The sequence below is a fragment of the Harpia harpyja genome, chromosome 5, assembly GCF_026419915.1.
Source record: "Harpia harpyja isolate bHarHar1 chromosome 5, bHarHar1 primary haplotype, whole genome shotgun sequence".
NCBI lineage: Eukaryota > Metazoa > Chordata > Aves > Accipitriformes > Accipitridae > Harpia > Harpia harpyja.
In genome coordinates, this window is record NC_068944.1 from 77,929,044 (window position 1) to 77,949,306 (window position 20,263).

Consider the following 20,263-nt stretch of genomic DNA (forward strand, 5'->3'; position numbering starts at 1 on the left):
TAAAACCCGTGGGTGAGGAGGAAAAATGTGGAATTTCCATTATTTGCTTGCATCGTGGGTTGCAGGTGCTAGTCTTGTTTTTTGGCTGTTACTATTTATGAGAGGAATGGATGGAGTTAGTGAAGTCTAATATTGGAGGGGAGGGAAGATGTTCAAGGAGTCATTGCAAAGAGGGAATGTGTAGGAAAATCAGAAAGAGGAGACAAAGTTACCCATAATGGGACAGAAAGGTGCAGCATCATCCGATTTGATCCTCTCTTTACTCCCCAGGACCTCATAGGTGCCAAGAAAATAAGGCTCCCTTCATGCCGCCCAGGCCCAGCCCAACATCAGCCCAGCAATTTTGGGGACTCCCCTGAGCACCGCAGCCGTAGGAGAGGGAGACGCGGAGGGTCACATCCCACTTCCAAGCAGCCCACGGCCACAGGCTCTGGATTGAAACCTTGCAGGGCTTGGTACCAGCTTTGGGATTCGGATGCAAATGATCTCTCTTCTAGCACAGGCAACCCAGGAGCTGATATTGGATGTGCCAGAATTATCCCGCACAGCCAAACCAAGGCATGTCCCCTGCGTGGGAGCGAGCAGACGCTGGAGGCTGGCCAGGGCCCGCCGTCAGCAAGCAGAGCTCAACGCGGCTGGCATCGGCAGCACGGTCCTGCAGCCATCCTTCCCTGGGCTTCTTCCAGCCAAACCATCCCATCCCTCGCACGGCTGCTGGTTTTCCCTCTGGAAATTGCTCCAGGAGCATAGGCTTTCTGCGGGCAGACAGTATTTTGTGGCCAGTCCGGCGCCGCGCAGAGGCAGCAGCTCCCTCTCGTGGGTTTAGTCTGGCCCTCTGTGCTGGAAACAGTCCAGGATTTCCCAGGAAAGTGGGTTTTTTTGTTGTTCCCTTACCCCCTCCATTATTCAGAATATTCATTAGTTCACCAGATACGGAAGTTTTATGGAAATGTGCCAACTTCCATCAAGTTTCCTCTCATAGGCGGGGTTTTTTGGTAGTTTTGCCATCCCTTTTTTTTTTTCTTTTTCTCACTGAGGCTGGGATTCAAAGCAACTAATTTAGGCATGTAAATGGTAGGTCTTTCTCATTCACTTGCCCTGGGCCTCTGAAAAGAGTTGGGGGTCTCCATTAAGCCCCTCAAGCACCGTCTTCTATGTCTGTCCTAGGAAGGGGGAGTCACCTCAGAAATGCCCAGCTCTCTGCAACTTGGGGGGGCAGGCACAGACTGAGGCATCCACCATTTAGATAAGTCAATGAAGACCACGGCATAAGTTCCCAAAGGCCATTTCAGTTTGCAATGCTTGAAATCAAGTATGTTTTATGAAGTCAAGAAAGAAAAGGAGAAAAAAAATTTAAAAAAATCCTCTTTTGATTTGTACCACAAAAAAACCCCGTGGCTTAACCCCAAACAGTGCTTGGGAAACGCTGTCATTTCAGCTTCTAGCTTTGGTTTGAAAGACTCCTAGCTTCCTCAAAGACCTGGAATTTCCCCCAGAACTGAATTTCCTGCAGCATTTCCACCCAAGCCCCCAGCAGGGAGGTGTCATGAGTCCGGAGAGGTGTTTGTCCATCCTGCAGCACACCCTGGTACCTGCTGGGGACAGCCAGGCCTCTTCCCCCCCCCTCTCCCTCCTCCCCGGGTTGCGTGACCCAGCAGGTCTCACCAGTATCCCGACGATGCTGGCCACCGCACAAATGAAACACAGACCTCACGCCCCCGCCCCGAGCCTTGCGGAGAATTAGGCAACACATCAGGGGCTGTGCTTCAGAAAGATGGTTTGGTGTTTTCCTGCCTGCCGTGATACTCATCTCAGTGGTGTGGGTGGCCGTTGGACACATGGTGTGGCTGCTGGCCGCAAGAAGGCTTGGCTGCCTTCATCTGCCATCACCACCCATGGGGACCCCTGCCCAGGGCACCGCTGCTTCCCTTTTTGCAAGGCTCGACAGCTCTATCTGCTTCCAGCCTTCCTCCCAGCACTCCTCCAGCCTTGCCCACATGCACAGCTTGGCGCAGGGCTAAATTTATCGTGCGGGTTTGGCTCTTCGAGGCTGTAAGCTAGTACCTCTGATAGCAGAAGGGAAGGGTGACAGCCACACGCAGCGAGCCCAACTGTCCTACAGCCTGGACCCAAAGCAGCCACGTCACAACTCCCCCTGACATCCATCCGATGAGTCCCTTAGGTATTTAAACTGCTAGTTATTACCTCCAACCAGGCATTTATTATGCCATTTGTAATTGTTTGTTTCTTCATCCCCATGCTGTGTCTGCCTGCCAGCTCCAGCCACTGAAAGGACTCTGTGCTTTGTGTTTCCTCTTTTAAGTGCCATGCTTGGGCACTTCTTTCTCCGTTGATCTATCTCCATGCCTTGAACTGGGGTCTGTTAGCCCCTTTGGGGGACAACAGCCCTCTCTCCCCTCTCTCCCGATGTCTGGCTGGTTGGGTATCCCCTCCCCAAATGCCTGCAATAACACCGTGCCACGTCTCCGTAGCATCTTTCTCCCACACTGTGGACCATCTCCAGCTGAGCTGTCTCTTTTGCCCTGAGGGATGCCCTGAACCACTCAGGTGTTGCACCTGAGCCCTGCATTGTGCTGGGGAGAGCAGAAGGGCTCCTTCACCTCTCTCCCACCTCTCCCATCACCATCATGTCTTTCAATGGGGTCAGAGAAGCTCAGTGCAGTCTATGGTGATGATAACAACTAGTTCCTTTCCACCCAGTGCACAATCCCTTTCTGTTTAGGGTCCTTCAAGCACCTTTCAAACCCAAGGGGAGAATGCTGCCTTGCACAATGACACAGGCTCGGGGTAATTTTCTGGACAGCCTCATCCGTGTGTGAATGACTGCCATCTCTCCGTGGTCCCGATTGGCCCTAATTCCTGGTCAAAATTAGTGGTTAGGAATCACATCCACCTCTTCTTCCTCCCTGCGCATCTCGCATGTATTGGGGAGGAGCAATTGCCACAAGGGTAGCTCTGCACCGCAGGACAAGGGCAGATTTCAATGTCCTTGAGCTGCAGTGCCCTTTGGGCAAGGGAAAACAACCCTTTGCTCTTCAACTATGCCCAGGATGATTTATTTCCCCTTATATTAGCCATGGGATCCAAGAATGCTTTTCTGCAGCAAAGGCAGACCAAACCAAGCAAAAAAAACGGTCAGTTTTGCTTTAAAGCGGCAAAAAATACCCAACTGTGTTTTCCTGCAGGCTGTGGGGGACTCTGTCTCTGCTACTGCAGGACGTGTAAATCCAACACAATGAAATATTAATTATTAGAGTCTGTCCAACTGGGATTCCTCAGTGCTTTCAGAGAGCTGAATAATTCCTGCACACAGAAGAAAAATCACACAAGTCCCTTTTTTTATGAGAAAATATTGTGTGAAGGGTAAATTAGGGCTTTTGAGCATTCCGGCTGAGGGACAGGAGGGGACTTGGATTGCTTCAGGGCGAAAAATGCAAATTCCTAAATAGGGCATGAAAGAGATCACGGTCTAATGAAGAGGTAAAGGGAGGTGCATCACCCAGCACGGCTCCTTCGGCACGGAGATCTGCCCTCGCAGCATGGCGTAACTGTGAGAAGGAGGGGGTAAAGGAAAGTAGAAGTCGATTAATAAAAGAGAGCACACATCTATGAAGACTCCTGTTATGCAGCACTTCAGAAGAAGGCATTCATTCAGAGCAGCCATGGGCACTAGCCCAAGGCAGACGCGCTCGCCATGGCTCAAAGCCCCTTTTGTCCCTCTTGTTTACTGGGACTGGGTTCGAAGCACAGCGTCATCCCTTGGCTGAGCAATGTTTCGCAGATTTGGGAGCCCAGGCTGACCCAAGTTTAAGCATTTCCATGCTTTTGCCGGAGGAAAACTCCTCCAAAAAGTGCTGCTTGGGAGGAGGGAGAGGCATTCAGCAGCACCTCTGGCAATGAAAAATCTCTGAGCTCTCATCACTGTTCATTTTTTTCAGCTTCCTTTTACCCTCATTTCTCTGCAGCCTCTGGAAACATCTACATGAAATATTTGGCCTCTCTGAAATCTGTATTCTTCTTTTATAAACCCCTCCGCTGTTCCTCAGCAGCTCGACCCAAATGCTGCAAATACTTTTAATTACCTTGCGGTTGCTTTGGGGGATGTCGGGGCCACGGGTAAATGAACGGCTTGCTGGAAGACACAATGCCAAGCGGTAGGTCCGGGGCAGTGCCAGCCCTGGGTAAGGTTGCTTGGCTCAAACAGTAGCCACAAGCAAGCAAGGCAACATGAAGAAGGGGATGACCAAGGACAGCTGCTGGAAGTGGAGGTGGGGAAAAAGACTGCAGAGAAGCAGATGTGCGCAGATGTGCACAGCTGTGCAGGCTGTGCGGATAAGCATCATTTTGATAAAAATGTGGCACCGCAGGCAGAGCCAAAAGGAAGAGATATGTGGCTGCTGCGTCTGACTGTTAATGCAGCACAGGGGGATGTCATTGTCCCTAGCTGGGAGCTGGGAGTGAGAGGCGGGATGGAGGGAGTGAGGGATGTAAGGGAGGAGAGTTGTGGTTAGCACCCATCGCAGGCTCAGGCTTTTATACACAGGACCGCCTTTTTCCCTTCCCCAGCAGCAACCCTGTGAGTTTGCATAGTTTCCCTCCTGACTTGGTGCAGAGGGGTTGTTATTTTTGCCCACCTCCCTCCTTGAATTTGGAAGCTGCCACTGTGTGGGTCCCAGCTGCACCCGAGATAAGGTAAGATGGCAGGAGAAATCCCGCTAGAGATTTGCAAGACGTGCAGAAGCAGCATCTCTTTCCCCCAGGCTGCAGGACATAGCACGGCTGCTTCTCCATCAAGCTGCTGGGGCAACAGAGCTCAGGTACGAGAAGCAAGTGAGAAGCTACAGGTTGGGAGGCAACACAGGGCAGGAGGTGGTGACCATAATACTTTATCTATTCTGCAGCGTGTTCGATGTCCATACCTTCCTGAGGGAATCTGACCATGCTTTTCAGGCCTTCAGAAGCCCCTTTCTCCCACCACCGCTGAGCAGGTGAAGAAGGACACTGGCATGGGACTCCCTGCCATCTCACTGCCGAGCTAGCCTGGGTCCCGGGCATGCACTCAGGTTGCACAAGAAGGTTTGGCAGCAATATGAGGTGTAGGAAGCCAGGCCCAGGCTGAAGTTGTGGTGTGGGCAGGTCTCGGAGCACTTCTTGGTGATCCTCTTCCACAAAGACAAAAAGCCTTGCCCAAAGAAGGGAGAGAGCAGTATTAGCAATGAAAGTTTGTTGAGCGCTCCTCGATCTTGCACAGGAGGGAGATGGGCTAATGAGTCCCACTGTCCCCCACAGCCCTGAGGACCAGCATGGCCAATGAGACCCACCCTCATCCCACCACAGCCCAGTAATTGCTGGTGACCACAAGGCATTCAATATCCCTGCTGGGCATCTGGCACCTCCCAGCATGGACCCTCGTGTCAAGGCTTTTTTAGGTGTACGATGGCATCCGTGAGACGATGTTCATGCCTGGATTGAAAGCACGTTTCCAGGCTTCTCTGCTTGAAAGAAATAATTTTATTCCCCTCTATATCTCTCTAGACCTTCTCATCCACCCTGGCTACCCGCTTCTTTTCATCTCCTTGTCTAATCACGGTTCAAATTTATTTATTCTTCCTCTGAAGGATCCTCTCTTTGTCCTTCCTCTTCTCTCAGTGTCCCCTGCCTTTCCATGCAGGTATAAAACAAAGGCTAAAGAGGACAATCTCAACATGTGATGGGGAGGAGGATTTCGTACCGTGCAAACTTCAGCACTGCCAGGTTCCACCTCCCACATACGCTTCCCCATGACTCCTCAGCCTATCCATCAACAAAGGGCAACCATAACAAATCCAGTCAAAATCCCACATCCCATTCCTGAGTCCCCATCAGAGGATACGCAGCCAGCACATACCAATTCCTACAGAAGCAACATTGGTCACACAGTACTCATCCTTGTCCGAGCACTTCTTGGCTTTCAGACAGCTCCAGTTGCTTTGTTCCCAGTCACAGGTGTAGCAATAGAGGGCATTTGCTGCAGGAGGAGACACAGAATATGGAAGACAGAGACAAAATTCCACCAGCCCTGGCAGCAAAACCTGCTACCTTCTTCCCATTGACTTGCACCGATGGTGCAAGTCTGCCCTTCCTGCCCTACACTCAAAATAATAGCACGATGGGCCAAGGGCACTGGGTTTGATGTGGTGCAGGGAGCTGGGAAGGATGGGGTCCTTTGTAAGAGTCTACAGGGGTGTCCCAAGGGTCGGGGTCACCTTTTCTGGTTGCTGAAGACACTATAACGTAGACTATAGCCTAACTGGGCAGTAAGCATTGGCAGTTGCATAGGGTTAATTGGGACCTCTATGGCCTTAAAAAGTCAGCCTCCCATACCCGTGTCTTTGGGTGGAACTTCAATGCCCTCAAACATACAGCCATTACCTGGGTTAAAAAAAAAAAAAGTGAGAAGGGCTTTTAACTCTTTGCTGTGTGAATTCATCCCTAAGACACGTGCAGTCTAGTACTTCATTTTTACTGCCTAGGCTATCTAATGCGGATAAGGGCGGCCTTTGTTTTGGCACTGAAGACAATCTCTCTGTCCCCCAGGCCTTGTTAACACTTGGAAATTTGTCAGAATTGCTATTCTGGTAAGTGAACAAAGCTAAATAGCAGAAAGGTATTCTTAGGCCACAATGAGACAGAAATAACTATTCCAAGAAATTATTTTTCTGCACCAGACAACGTGGCAAATTTCCAAGCACTGGCAAACCCTATCCCTCTTTACAAAATGTGGATAACATTTATTCTCTCTGGTTGCTTAACTGTCTTGTCTATAGAGGCTGTAAGATCATATACTTTAACAGGGCTCTGATTTCATTTGCAGTCTCTCTGTGAAATAAAATACATAATCTATAATGCAAGTTATATGCAAATATATGACTCCACACAATATCCCAGCATAAGGCTGCTCAACCCATTTAGTCCACAACCCAACTTCTCCCTAATTCCCCAACTTTGCCCCAAAATCTCTGAAATCGGCAAGCTTGTCGGGTCTCTGAGATGGGCAGAAATCAGGGGCATTGGGCAGGCAGCAGCACAAAGCCAGATGTTGTAGATCTGGCCCTGTCCCCTGATGCTGTTAGAAACAGCATCGCTGACTGCAGTAGAAACCATGTGCGTGGAGTTGCTGATGTATTGTGCTATTGTAGGCTGAAGAACTTCTGTATCAAGATTTAGAAATAACCACAGTCTTGCATCATCTCAACAGCCAAACTCACTGGAAAGTCTCTTAACAAAGGCAGAACAGTGGCAACGGCTTCCTGTTTTCCGTCTTGCTTTCATAAAAATCCAGTAGTACGTGTGTCTATAGGGAAATTTCCCTGCAGAAAATAAACCTTTCACACATGGAGGCTGAGACTACAGGTAAGAAACCCAAAGAGGAGCACCATGCCCTTCAGCTGCACCATTGCAAGAGCTAAGGCACCCTCTCCCATGATTTTTTTCCCTGGCTACGAGGCCTGCCTGACTTTAAAACACGCAACTATTCTTTGTCTAGTAGCGAACCATGATACCTCACCTTGATCTGCGCATAGGATCAAAGCCAGCAGGGCAAGGAGGGAGGCCTTCATCTTCTCTCAGTCGTCTCCACAGCCCAGGAAAAGCATCCTCACCTGGGGACAGGATATATATGTTCCCTGCGTTTGGCCTGAGTGATGATTAAAGCAACGATTTTGAAAGAGTGGGCAGGGATCATGGATTATTTGAGAGGCTAGGAATGCATGTGGGTTGTTTTCTCACCTCAGCATTGCCTTCAGGCTCGTCTGATGGGTCCAGAGACGAGAGAAAGCACCAGGGCAATTCATTCCATTTATTGCTTTTAATACTTTAATTTATCTATGGTCAGGCTAACAGCGCTAGTGATGTCTGAGTGGGGTTTTTGTACTGTTTAGCTCCAATCTGATCATCACATCTGTGGCCAGATAGTTCAGTGAAGGCAGCTACTCAAAGCAAAATTGTAGTAAGTGGCATCAATTAATGGCTTCATCTGGGTGGATTATTGCCAAGTGTGTTTCCAGGGTTAGACCTGGACAACTCCCAATATCTACAGTCAGGGTAGATCTAGCTGTGTATTCATGGCAATATAAGCAGAAAAGGTCTTATAAGTTCCTGTTTGCCTATAAAAGCTGCTGATTACCTACAAAGTCCTAAATGCTCTGCATCCTGATTTTGAGAACAGCTGCCGCGAGAGACCAATGGCTTTGGAGTCCAAATGCAGAGGCCAGGACACTGGAGGTTGTTTTCCAGCTTTGCAACAGCTTGCTTTTGCTACATCTGAGCAAAGGGTAAAAATATCTTTGTCCCCCTTCCACATGGAGCATCCGATTCAAAGTCCTGCTAGATACCAGTCAGATATAATGTTCTCAGCCTTTATGATTTCTCTGCAGGCTTACATTTGGGTGGAGCTGGAGCTGACAATTTCAGCCCTTCTGGGGCCTCCATTTGACTGCCTGTCCCACTTCTGCTTCTAAGGAAAGAGTTTGGTGCTGGATATCAGCAGACATCTCTGTGGGTCACCACACACACACCCCCAGCCACCAAAGAGCTGAGAGGACCAAGCAGGAACAACCCCCTTGGAATAAAGCTGCTTGGGCAACCTGCTCACCCTTCCTTCTCCACCCTGCAAGACTTAGTCTGCAGGAAAGAGAACAGAGACCCAGCTGTAGCAACACAGCCTGGGGTTTAGAAGATGGAGATGCAGAAGGAGAAGAGGCAGAAGCTCAGAAAACATGTGGAAGAAAGGGATTAGATGGACAAGGGGAGGGCTAAAATGATTGGGGGCCAACATTAGTTTCTGGGCAGGAGATCAATCAGATGAGCAAGCGTCCCTGAAGCAGGGGTCATACTCATCAAAGAAATTTAGAGCATCTGATGGGACTGATCATTGCTCATCACAGTGAAGGCACGGCCAGAGGAAGTTCAAAGCGACACCAAAACCCATAGCGTCTTCCTTTTCAAGAAAAAAAAAGGAGGGGGGATTATTGGGGTGAGATTTTTTTGGTTGATTTGCAGATATTTTGGGGGTTTCTGACACCGGTGTTAAACCAGTGGGGCTGCTAATACAGCTGACATAAAGCAAGATCAACAGGATGGTGAAGTCAGCCCTGATAAACCCGTGAGCACTAACCGTTCCTCGCCAATGGACATACGCCTTCTGGGCGTGGAGAGGATAAGCCACAGCGCTTGCCCAACAGATGAAGTTCTGCCAGATTCAGAGACTGCATGCCACTGTGGATGCCGGAGAAGATGTGTCAGTCCTCCCAGATGTCACGAGGCAGCAACTGAAGAGCCAGACCTATTCCAGGGAATAAGGATTGCCCAACGTGATTCGCTGCGTGGTGTCTTCTTGCAGGGATGACTCTTTGGGGGAGTCTGGAAATCAGCTTGGGAAGCCACGGTTCAGTGTCCTGCAGCAGCGGGAGCACCCTAGCAAAGGTCTGGGCTGATAAAGCAGTTTGCCTTAACCAGATTTTACTGGTTTTTTTGAGGAAGAAGGGAAAAATAATTGTGTTACTTTTCAGTATGATTAACAAAGTGCATTCTTGATTTATTTTTTTTTTTAAACAAAGAAATGCGTCTGACTCAGTTTATTCCCTCGCTTCCAAGGACTGATGGCATGAACATCTCTCTGACACAGAGAGGAGTCACCTGGTCCAGGGATTCAATTCTGCTCCTCACTGACAGCAGGAAGATGATCTGCAAGGCCACGGGAAGTGGTCCACCACCGGTCCGCTGGCAGGAGTGGTTTGATTGACAAGTGTGATGATGGACGAGGGTGCGCAATGGGCCGCTTGGCATTTTGAGGGTTGCTAGTGGCCCATTGAGCCAGATAGTTGGGAAGTTACCATCCTGACCTCAGGGATGTCCAAGGCACATGGGTGAGGCGTGGGACTGCCATGGCTGGCATTTCCTCAGAGGCACATGGGAGACTGAGGATGGTGGTGTCACCCTGGGTGGCCAACACATGGAAGCAACATGACTGCAGCGTGGAAGGCAGTGTTTGGCTGGGTCAGGGCAGAGAGCTGCAAAAAAAGTGTCCCAATATCCAGCATCGCAGAGCAGAAACGAGGCTACAGCTGTAGCAGTAAATTAAACATGTCCAGGACCATCTCCAGTGCAGAGCCAAGAGGTGGACATCAACGGGGCCTCTTGTGAATAGTCCTTGCCTTGCACTCTCTCTTCTGTTTTTTCTAGACATCGCATGGGACTATGGTGGTTGGTCCATGTTAAAACCTTGCCAGGGAACGTACTAGCAGTTAAAAGGATTATTTAAATGTTGTGGATGATGGCAGTACAAAGCAGGGAATGCTCCCAGGAACTGTTTATTTCCCTTGCTTAGGTTCAGCCTTGGAGATCAGACCGTTGCAGGCACGTGAATCACATCCTTCAGGATAAGAGCTCGGTCCCTGATTTTACTCTTGGCTGTGCCACACCGCACTACACAATTGTGTTAGAGCTGGCTAGTAAACACAGCTTTATTTGGCTGCCCTCTGCAATGGTCTGGCCTTTGAGTCTTCCTGGATGGAGAACAGAGATCAGCAGTCAATGAACAGAAGTCAGCCAGGGATCTACTCATCTTCTGGGAGCCTCATACTGGCCTCTTCCCACAAAAGGCCTTGGGACAAGTCCTTCTCTGTTTCCACATATGGAACCACAGTGACGAGGAGGGACAGGAACATCACAGCTTGGTCTCATGGGATGTCTTCCTTTCATTTGCCCTGAAGTTTTTAACTGTTCAGCTTCCCTGTGGTCAGGGAACAATGTCTGCCTCATCACTTCTTAGGTGGCATCTCAGAAGGTTCCCAAATATTTCCATCTATCCCAAGCTGTATGTATTGCCATTTCCCACCCAGTTGCTAGTACAGCAGGGGCTCCCAGGGGCTGCAGGACCGATTTGGTTCTCATCACCAGGTATGATTGCACCACCAGGGATTTTCCAGGCCTAAATAAAACCCATTGAATCAATTGCAGAATCTAACCGTGTCATGTTGCCTATCCTTCATTCTGGATGGGGTTGTGGGGGAGGAAGAGGCCAGGTCAACACGGTACCACTTGTTTTTGGCAGAGAAGACAACAGTTTGAAGCACACATTGCCTTAGGAGGAGAAGAGGCAGCTGTGTGTGTTGAGGACCCCCTGGGTGAGGGCAAGGTCTGGTTCTTCCCATCCTCAAGTCCAATGATAGCAGCTGAATAGTGATTTTTCCTTCTGGCTCTTTCCATCTTTCTCCTCCTTCCCGGGGATTTACTTGTGCTTGGTCCTGCAAAGCTCATTCTTTGTATCCTTCCTGGTTGTGACCTCCTCAAAATCAGGACAGCAACGTGGGTTGTCACGACCATCTCCCTGACACAGATCTGTCCCCTAATCCCACCCACAGGTTTACTGCAAACTAACATGGGTTTAAACCCTTTGCATGCCAAATTGCAGAAGGACTCGGACCCTGTGGCTGCTTCTACCGCACTTCCCATGCATTCCCCGTTCCTGGGTGCTTTGAAGGTGGCCGGGTAACTCACCATGGGAGTCCCACCGTGGGGCAGAGATACTCGGGTTCAAGAACACAGCATGGGCAGCCTGGGGCCAGCTTACATCAAGGTGTCGAAATCCTTCTGGGAACCTGCCCTTTGGCTCCCTATCTTTCAAGCAGGACAGGGAAATGTGCCCCAGGGGCATGCCAAATCTCTGTTTACCAATATTACCTGATTTTATGGCATCTCCGAGACTCCTGTATTGCCCAAATCCCAGCTGGGTCTGGATTAAGTTACATATAGGATTGTACCGGTACTTGGGGGCATTAATAAGGGTATCCAGCAGTGATACCCAGGTGTCACAAGCTCCAGAGGAGGTCACCACCCTTCCAGCTGCCCTGGGGTGGTAATCACACTGCAGAAGAGCTGTCACAGAGACAGCTATGTCTATACCAATAATACACAGAGAGCCCAGGCACAGTTTTAAGGGCTGTCCCACAGTTGTCCACACCGTTTAATTGTTAGCATGCTCCTCAGCACGTTTTTGGCCTGACCAGCTAGGACCATCCCTGACAATTCCAGATCTACTTTCCAATTGGTATTTTGGATTCAGCCACCTTATTTTGGAGGAAGAGAGCTCGGCTATACAGATGGTCACCAGCTGACCCCAGGGCCAGGAACTGACACAGGGTGTTTAATTTGCTAATACGCCTTCCCCATGCTGTCCCAGACCTTGTCAGGACCAGAGTGCTGGCAGCATACTAGAACAATACCATTGGAGATGCAAACTCATTATTTTCCAGGCCTTTCTCTATAAGCCTTCAGAAATTTCTGCCTGGCTGAAAATATAAGAGACACACTCTGATCTGGGGCTGTGCTGATGGGGATTGTATCCTCCTCCTACTCACCTCCAGTTGTTTGGTGCTCTCTGTAATTGCACGAACAACCCGACCATGCTGCTTGCAAAACCCCAGCCCTGCTGTGAGTCAGCTCTCAGTAGAAATTTCCAAGATGTTTATTTATTTATTTTAGCGGTGGCTGCAGAGTCCTGGCGCGTGAGAAGCTATAAAAGAATAACTGAGGGATCACTCCTCTATCAAGCTCAAGCTAGCTTCAGACTGGCCTTTCCGTGCCTGAACATCAGATGTTCAGAAGACGTTCTGGGGACAGATGGGCAAAACAACTGCAGGTTCTGGGGGACGAGGATGGGTTAAAGAAGCTTGAAAGTGTTATTCAATAGGGACCTCATCCCAGTCCAGTCCAGAGAAGGGGCCTGGTAACACTGACCAGAACTGCAGCTCCCAGCACCTCTACGGGAGGTCTCATCCCAGATGCCTCGTTGTGATTGCAGTTGCCCTGGCTGCAGCATTCGTAAAAGTCTTGAAACTTAACACAGTTTGAAACGCAGGTTTTGCTGATCAACTTCTGTTGCTGAGTGCCTGGATAAAAAGTCAAATAAAACCAATCCATGAATCTTTCTTCCAAGGGCAAATCCTGACTTTACTGCGTAAGCAGCATGCGAAATCACCCAAGTCTATACAGGTTATGGTGTTCCTTCAACTACCCTCTGCCTCGCTATTCAAGCAAAGAAATAATTAGGCTGTAACCCAGCACTATTCAAGTTCTCCACAAGCCCCATGGAAGGGGAATGTTTTAGAGCTGAGTGCACTGGAACAGAAAGGGGGAAAGGACACAGACCCACTAAGAGCAGGGCTGGGACACACAGGAACATTGGGCAGCAGGGTTGGGAGGTCACAACCCAGGCAGTTCCTGGCAGCAGGACTCACCAGCACCTACCTTCACAACTGTAGTCATGCAGGCTGTGTCATTTTTGGCACATGGGGAAGCCTTCAGGCACTCGGAGTTGCTGATCTGGTTGCTACAGGTGTAGCACGTCAGCGAGTTGGCTACAGGAGGGGAACATAAATGATTTGCATGAGATCAGAGCAAGAAACTCCTTCACAGATGGACCTCTTCCCATCCTCACGTGGGCCACAGGACATAGAATAAGACATAGAGGATTTGGCTGAGGCAGTTCTACCCCTTCTACTATCCCACACCCCAAATTGCTAAACACGCACTTCACTGTAGAAAAACCCTCCTTCCAGGTGATTGGGCAGCAGAGGATTTCTGTGGATGTCGATATTCAACTACCCCATTACATATATATTTACATCTATATTTAGCAAATTGTCGCAGAGCCAGAAGGATGTGAAGGTTGCACTCAATTTTTAGCTCAAAGCTACCGACTTCTTAAAGACCACTGGACTTAGAAGTTAGAGATATGGCTTCTCCCCCAAAAATGCCAGCTCTCCCCATCCCAGCCCAAGCCTTGCAGCAACCCTGAACAACTCACCAACGTCCACGCAGAAGACAGTGGCCAGACACGCCATCAGAAGAGCCCTCATCTCCATTTGCTCTTCTCTGCCTGCACGGTCTTCAGGGGAAGCAGGTCCCAACCCTCTGTGGAGTCCTAGCTGGGAAAGCGGCTGGTCCAAAAGCTGACACAGGTCAACCCATGTATTTCACAGCGTGCACAGCCCAGACCATGGGGCTGACACGTACTTGCAGAGCCTCGCAGGACCCCAGCGCTCACATCTGCTGTTCGAGTTTTGCGCGCTGCCTTTGTCCGAGCACGTTACTTAATATCTCAAAATAAGCTAAAAGGAAAAGCAGCCGCTACTGATAGCAGTGGATCCTCTTTGAAAGAAGGCGGGAGATAGAAGGTGGGTAGAAAGTGGTGATCAGCCTAGGAGGAAGCAAGGCCACCCAAGAAAGGGGATGGGGATTCTTGGACTTGCACGCTCTGCATTGGTCCTAGAGAAAAGGGGATATGCGTGCTGGGGCCAGCAAGGAGGAGCCACTCTTTGAGGACCAGTACCCCCATCTTTCGTTGCCCAGTCAGGCCTGGAGTCTCGGGTTTAGCACTGGGAAGGCTTGTTCCCCCTGTGGCTATGCAGATTTCCTTCCAGTGACTTGGCCCAAGTGCTGTTCTGCCACCTCCGTTACCACAACTCGAAGCTTGGCGTGGTACCAACAAGATCAGGGAAGCCCACAAGAACCAGAGAAAGGCCAGGAGAAAGATGCCCATAAGATGATATTTTGAGGTTGTGGTAGGAGCATGGCAAAAAGAAAGCACACCATGTATGTGTGTATATATATTTTAGTATAATTGAAATCTTAACATTTGTCTACACTGTGTCCTTGGGTCAGAGTCATAAATACCTCATTCTACACAGAATAATGGCTGCTTACTACTATCTGTATAAACTTACAGCTGCATTATATAAAGATACACAAAAGCAAAACAAATTAGCCATAGCCACTTGGTCAATTAGAAAAATTGCTCTTACCACTCAGCCAAGTTAAGAAAAAAAATGCCTCAGGCAGGTCAAGACAAGCTCAGTCAAAGCAAACCTAGCAAGCCTCAATCCTGAGGTCTTGCAACCTCAGTACAAAGCTTACAGACTGTTACTAGCAATGGCCATACCAAATTAAAGTGCTTAGGGATAATAAACCATCTTGTCTTAGATTTTCAAAGGGGAAAAACTAGACTGAGTTGTTCTCTGTTTTATTTACTGAATTATATCTCCTGGTTTTCGTTTTTTTGTGGCGGTGTGGGGTTTTTTTTTTCCAGCACACAGGAAGGCACTATGAGGACAACTCAGCACAACTTCACGTAGAAGGTCTTTCAAAGGTGAAAATATAAAAAAGAAAAGAAAAACAAAAATAACTTATTTGTACAGTAAGAGAGTCAAGGGTTGTGCAGCCACAGTTCAGGCATGTTGCTTGCTAAAGGGGCCGTGCTGCAAAGCCTGACCAGCTGGCTTTAGGGAAGTGGAACTAAACCAAACATAACTAAGAGCAACAAAGGAGGACATCACGAAAGGAGCTGTGACTGAACCACAGACTGCACACCAAATTGCAAAGATGCTCGGCTCTTTGCCAGCATTGCCAAGACCCCATTGCATGCTCACGTGGCACACATCGCTACATCAGGACAAAGCTGGGGTTGGTGACCCCCCGTGAAAGACATGGGGATGAAGCAGAAAGCTGGATGAGACGTGAGGCTGTAGTCATCCCATACAAGGTGCCAAGGGAAGAGAAGCCCAATACAAAAATAAAATAAAATAATAGGATTATGCCACATGCCTGGGCTAGGAAAAGTGGCTAGACCTGCTAGGTCCAGTTCTTCACCTCTCCTCACTGCCTTCAAATCTCATTCCTGGGAAGGCAGCCAGCAGAATTTGCTTTTGCAGGCACTCAAAGTCATCCCATGCCTGGTTTTGTGGGGAATCCTTCTGCGTGCAGAAATGGGGACAGTGCTGAGTCCAAGGATGCACAGGAGAGGGAGTGGTGGAGATTTAATCCCTCCAGGTCTTGCCTCCAACAGAATTAGGGTTTGCAGCACCAGAAATGAACTATGGAAAGTCAGGAACTGTTCCTGCCTGGGGGACTACCAAGAAGGAAACGTGAGCCCTAATTAAAACCAGTTGCAATAATTGCCACACCATTCTCTTCCATTTTGGCAAACTAAGCCTTCAGGAGTTGAAGAGCCCAGCTATAGCTTGAGAAATAGATGGAAGAGATTACACAGAACAGCTTTAAAAAAAACAACCAAAGAGCTCATTTATGTATAGGTGACCTGTGGGAAGGGATTGGAGACTTCCTTGTCTGTCCCACCTTGGCAGATAAATAATCTGCCCTGATTACAAAAGAAGGGGCAGTCTGGATGCAATCCACCAAGCTAGGAAGACAGCATTTTTTCTGAAAGGCATCAGCTATCTGCCCCACCATCCCTCCAGCAATACAGGGCAACCCCAGGGAACCACTGGAAGCTACGTCAGTTTGCAGAGATCTTGCATCACAGTCTTTTCAGGCTCATGGCAGCAGAAGGAATTTATGAGCCCTCCTGCAGCTGTGAAAGCAGTTATTCAAAGACTTACTTCTGAGTCAAGCCAATCACTTATAATTGCAGCCTAATCCAGACTTGGATTAAGAATATTAATTAAGTAATTTATTGGAATTCCTCATGCCCTGTCTTGCAGCAGCTCAGGATTAAGGGCTGGAGCAGACATTCTCAGCACTTGGGACAAGCTTGGCTGAGCTCTTCCTGAGTCATCATTTTCTTTTGAATAACACATGTGCTCAGCCAGCCAAAAATATCACTACTATGGCTAAAAAGAAGCCATAGGAAGAACCAGCCTCTATATCACCTACTCATTCGCTGCAGGACACCCACGATAGGCAGCCGTCCCCCTTCCACAGCTGCATGGAACAAGTGCCAGGAGTTCTCCTTCACCGGGCACAAACCTGATATCCTGGAGTTTTATCCTTGCCTTGGAAGCCCTTCCTCTGCCCCTCATTAGACCATCCTTCATTTTATCACAAGGATCCAATTTCTCATAGGTTAATCATTTGCTTTCCTTTGCAGACACTCTCCTTGGCATCAGCAGTGCCACATTTACAAACACAGACACAGATATCTGTCCAAATTTGAGCTTACTTTACAGCAGCCCTAACTTGGCTGACCGTTGACAGACACAGAGTACAACTGTGTAAATCCAGGAAGCTCCTTAAGCACATGTTTTATTTATGCCAAACCACAGACGTGATCTTCTCTCCTGCTGAACCGCTTTGGAAAGGAAACGCCTCCATTCGTTGTGTTCAGAGGCAGAAGGTCTGAAGCACAGCAGTGATAGTCTCAAATGTTGTTTTACCCTTTTTCTCTCATTGCTTATTGACAAAAGTGATCCCCTTTAAAAGTTTCTGTTCATTTTTTCCCAGTTTTTGAAACATCAGAACTCAAGGAAGAAGGCAAGGGAGGAAAAACCCTCTGGAAACCCTTCACATTTCTCTTCCTCACATCCCCACAAGGGTTTCCCACTTCTCACATCTGCTAGACTACAGCTGTTTTGTTTTCCCCTTAATCTGAGCACTCACCAGGGAGCAGATATAGAGCATAAGCAGCAGTTCAACAGCAAACGCTCCTCACTGAGGAGTTTATCACACCCACTTCCCTCTCTGCACCAATTAAGATGAATCAGCCAAAAGCCCATCTCTCCCAAACCACCTACAGGTGAGCAAAGGCCCTGTCATTAAGCAGATGAAAGAGCAGCTAAGCAGCTTTGATGACTGCCCTTCCTCAGATCACCTGCCAGGACCCCTTCGTCACCCCATGCAGCCCTGATGGGCAGGGGAGCAGCACTGCCAGACCCCACCACTATGGGAAATGCCTCTGGGAAATAGGAGGCTGATGCACTTTTTTTTTTTCATCAACGAGGATCAATAATCTGTTGGCCGCGCATCAAGAGCTTGACTCATCCCCAGGAGAAAGCACAACGTGGAAAGGTTTCTGATGAGTGCGGCTCCATCCAAGGGTTTCAGTGTCTGCAAAAGGTGCCAACGTGCAGGCTTTATATTCCCATCTCTCCAGGATGCTGGTGCAGAAGCAACAAGCAGGGATGGAGCCCCATTGGAGCCTCCAGCTGCTCACACAACTTCTTATGCAGGGAGAGGTATTGCTTGTATGCCCTCAAGCTATAGCTTGAGATGGTCCTACCTCCTTCAACCACAAGCTCCTACCACATCCCTCTGAGGCTCAGCAGGCTGGTGTTTGGTGAAAAGTAAAGCTCATGAAGTTCAGCAAAAGTCCCAGATGTGGGGCTGAATGACCCTAAGCAACAGAGCAAGCTGGAGGGGGGCAGGCTAAGGGGGGGATGGAGTTGCTACCTTCAGCTATTTAATGGGGGAGTAGCTACAGAGAAACCAGAGCCAGACTCTCCTCACAGGTACACAGAGAAAGGACAAGCAGCCGGTTACAAGATGCATAAAGGGAAATTCCAATCAGATACAAGGAAAAAAAAAAAAGTTTGCCAGGGCAGTAATTAATTGCCAAAACAGGGCCCCTGAGATATGGTGGAGGAATCTCCCTCCCTGGAGATACTGAAATTTGGCTGGAGAAGGCCCTGAGCAACGCAACCAAGGTTGGCCCTCCTTTGTGCAGGAGGTTGGACTCAAGCCCTCCAGAGACCATCCCAACCTCAGCATTTCTAGGAAGAGGCCAGGCATGGGCAGCAGATGCCAAAGCAAGACAAGAGGAACTTCTCACTACCTCCTCCCACCCAGAGGTTTATCTTATCAACCCCAGTACCAGACCTGTCCTTGTGCTATCACACAGTGCAGGACATCCCCAGCCTGCAGGCAGGGAGACAAATTCTCCACCCCCAGAAGGTTTTGGGTTTTGAGCATCATTATGTAATTAGAGCAGCCCTGAGCCCATCCCAGTATCAGAGTGATCAGTCAGCTTTGTTCCTGGTAAATTTGCCTTGAGGTCTCCTCCCAACCAATATGAACAACAGGCTTTTACAAAAAGCACATTAGTAACCCAAGAAGTTACAGGTGAAGGTACTACTTCTGGTTTTGCCTGAAACCAGATCTTCCCTTTTTGCAACTTTTTTTTTTTCCTTCAAAATAAGAGAAAAAGAAAGTAATTACAAAGGAAAAAACGCTAAACCTTTGACTTTGCATTTCACTAGTCAAATACTGGCAAAAATGCTAGTATCTTGACTTTAGGCTACCATGTATCTTAGGCATCAAAGCACAGGCATTTCTGTGCCTACACAAAAGGCACTTCATCGGAGAAGCTGAGTTCAAAACGTCCCTAGAAGGGCCAAGGCAGGTAGGGTTCAGCTAAGTGTGCCAGTGTTGCTTAGAGCCACCAAATAACCCCAAACTTTCGGGCTGGGAGAAGGATCCTGCTCTCAGAGGTGTCTGTGATGGGGGCATGATCCTGCTCCACAGGGTCCTGAGCAGTGGAAGATCCCCATCAGACTGGGCATTGGACCAGACTGCTGCTTCGGGCCACTGTGATATCAGTGGCGAGTAGCTCAACTTTTCAAGCCTGTATCTCTTGCTGATGGCCAAGAGCCAGGAGGACACCCCCCAGACATACCAGCCTCTCTTTAAAGCTTATCTATTTCAAACACATCGTGTTACTCACCCCAGAATGGGTTATCTGATACCTGGCAAAACACGTGAACTCTCCACCTTGCTTTTTCTTCATACCTCCCATGCACTTAGGCTTCCAATCTGGATTTCACTGAGCTTTGGCAGAAATGGTCAAGCCCCACAGAACTGGTTCACAGAGCAATACAATCCAGGGTAACATCCTTTGGGAAAAAGATGCTTCATTTAAGCTCCTAAAGAATAGCCAATAATTACTGATTACCTGACACTGGCAGACCTTTGCAGCCCTGACTTCCAGAGCACCAGAGCCCATCTGCCAGCCTGGCCCCCCTCATTTGCTGCAGCACAAGAGCCAAACACAAGACCTTCAGCTTTGTTAGCTGAGCTCTCACTGGAGTTGAACCACCTCCATTTTGCTCCAAGCAGGATGCTTTGATAGAGCCAGGGATGCTGTTGAGGAAAACACAGCCCTGTAAGCATGAAATATTGCCAGCACCCACTTTGTGGATCCTCCATCGCAGCAAAAGCAGGGTGAGGACGGACAGGACCATGTGGGACAGCAATTACCCAGCCTTTCCACCCCATTAACCCAGCAGAGGATCACAGCACTGATGGGAACCTGCTGGAAGAGAGGCCAAGGACCAATTTACTCATTTCTCCCCCAAAAGCTGCAGTAGGATTTGCTTTCTGGGGTGATTTTTCCACTGCTTCCCCCAGCAGCTGTTCAGACTGCTGCAGCTGCTCCTACTAATGCAGCTCCTTTCTCTCACATTGTGCTTGAAAG

At 48.8% G+C, this 20,263-nt stretch overlaps 2 protein-coding genes across 3 annotated transcripts; both read right to left on the reverse strand.

Annotated features, from left to right (window-relative positions):
• Window positions 1-3,379: 3,379 nt before the first annotated feature.
• Window positions 3,380-9,362, reverse strand: LOC128142502 (lymphocyte antigen 6E-like). Of its 2 annotated transcripts, XR_008235424.1 has the most exons (4): window positions 7,568-9,362; window positions 5,909-6,028; window positions 4,941-5,203; window positions 3,380-3,569 (listed from the first exon to the last, which is right to left on the reverse strand). XR_008235424.1 is itself a non-coding variant. In XM_052788647.1 (3 exons), exons 1-3 carry the CDS (start codon window positions 7,617-7,619, stop codon window positions 5,046-5,048), a joined length of 330 nt encoding a protein of 109 aa, XP_052644607.1. In that variant the 5' UTR covers window positions 7,620-9,362; the 3' UTR covers window positions 3,384-5,045. The 2 variants fall into 2 exon arrangements, 1 of the variants encoding a protein (XP_052644607.1); XM_052788647.1 differs by having other exon boundaries at window positions 3,384-5,203.
• A 2,192-nt stretch (window positions 9,363-11,554) lies between these two features.
• Window positions 11,555-13,945, reverse strand: LOC128142248 (lymphocyte antigen 6E-like). The gene is made up of 3 exons (XM_052788193.1): window positions 13,868-13,945; window positions 13,299-13,418; window positions 11,555-12,950 (listed from the first exon to the last, which is right to left on the reverse strand). The coding sequence occupies exons 1-3, from the start codon at window positions 13,923-13,925 to the stop codon at window positions 12,757-12,759; spliced, it is 372 nt and encodes a 123-aa protein (XP_052644153.1). The 5' UTR covers window positions 13,926-13,945; the 3' UTR covers window positions 11,555-12,756.
• Window positions 13,946-20,263: the final 6,318 nt, after the last annotated feature.

Coding starts and splice junctions, on each gene's coding strand:
- LOC128142502 (XM_052788647.1), bottom strand. CDS start 7,619: ATGAAGGCCTCCCTCCTTGCCCTGCTGGCTTTGATCCTATGCGCAGAT. Junction 6,029..7,567: donor GATCCTATGCGCAGATCAAG/GTGAGGTATCAT, acceptor CTCCTCCTGCAG/CAAATGCCCTCTATTGCTAC. Junction 5,204..5,908: donor TGTTGCTTCTGTAGGAATTG/GTATGTGCTGGC, acceptor TCTTTGGGCAAG/GCTTTTTGTCTTTGTGGAAG.
- LOC128142248 (XM_052788193.1), bottom strand. CDS start 13,925: ATGGAGATGAGGGCTCTTCTGATGGCGTGTCTGGCCACTGTCTTCTGC. Junction 13,419..13,867: donor TGTCTTCTGCGTGGACGTTG/GTGAGTTGTTCA, acceptor CCCCTCCTGTAG/CCAACTCGCTGACGTGCTAC. Junction 12,951..13,298: donor AGTTGTGAAGGTAGGTGCTG/GTGAGTCCTGCT, acceptor CTTTTTATCCAG/GCACTCAGCAACAGAAGTTG.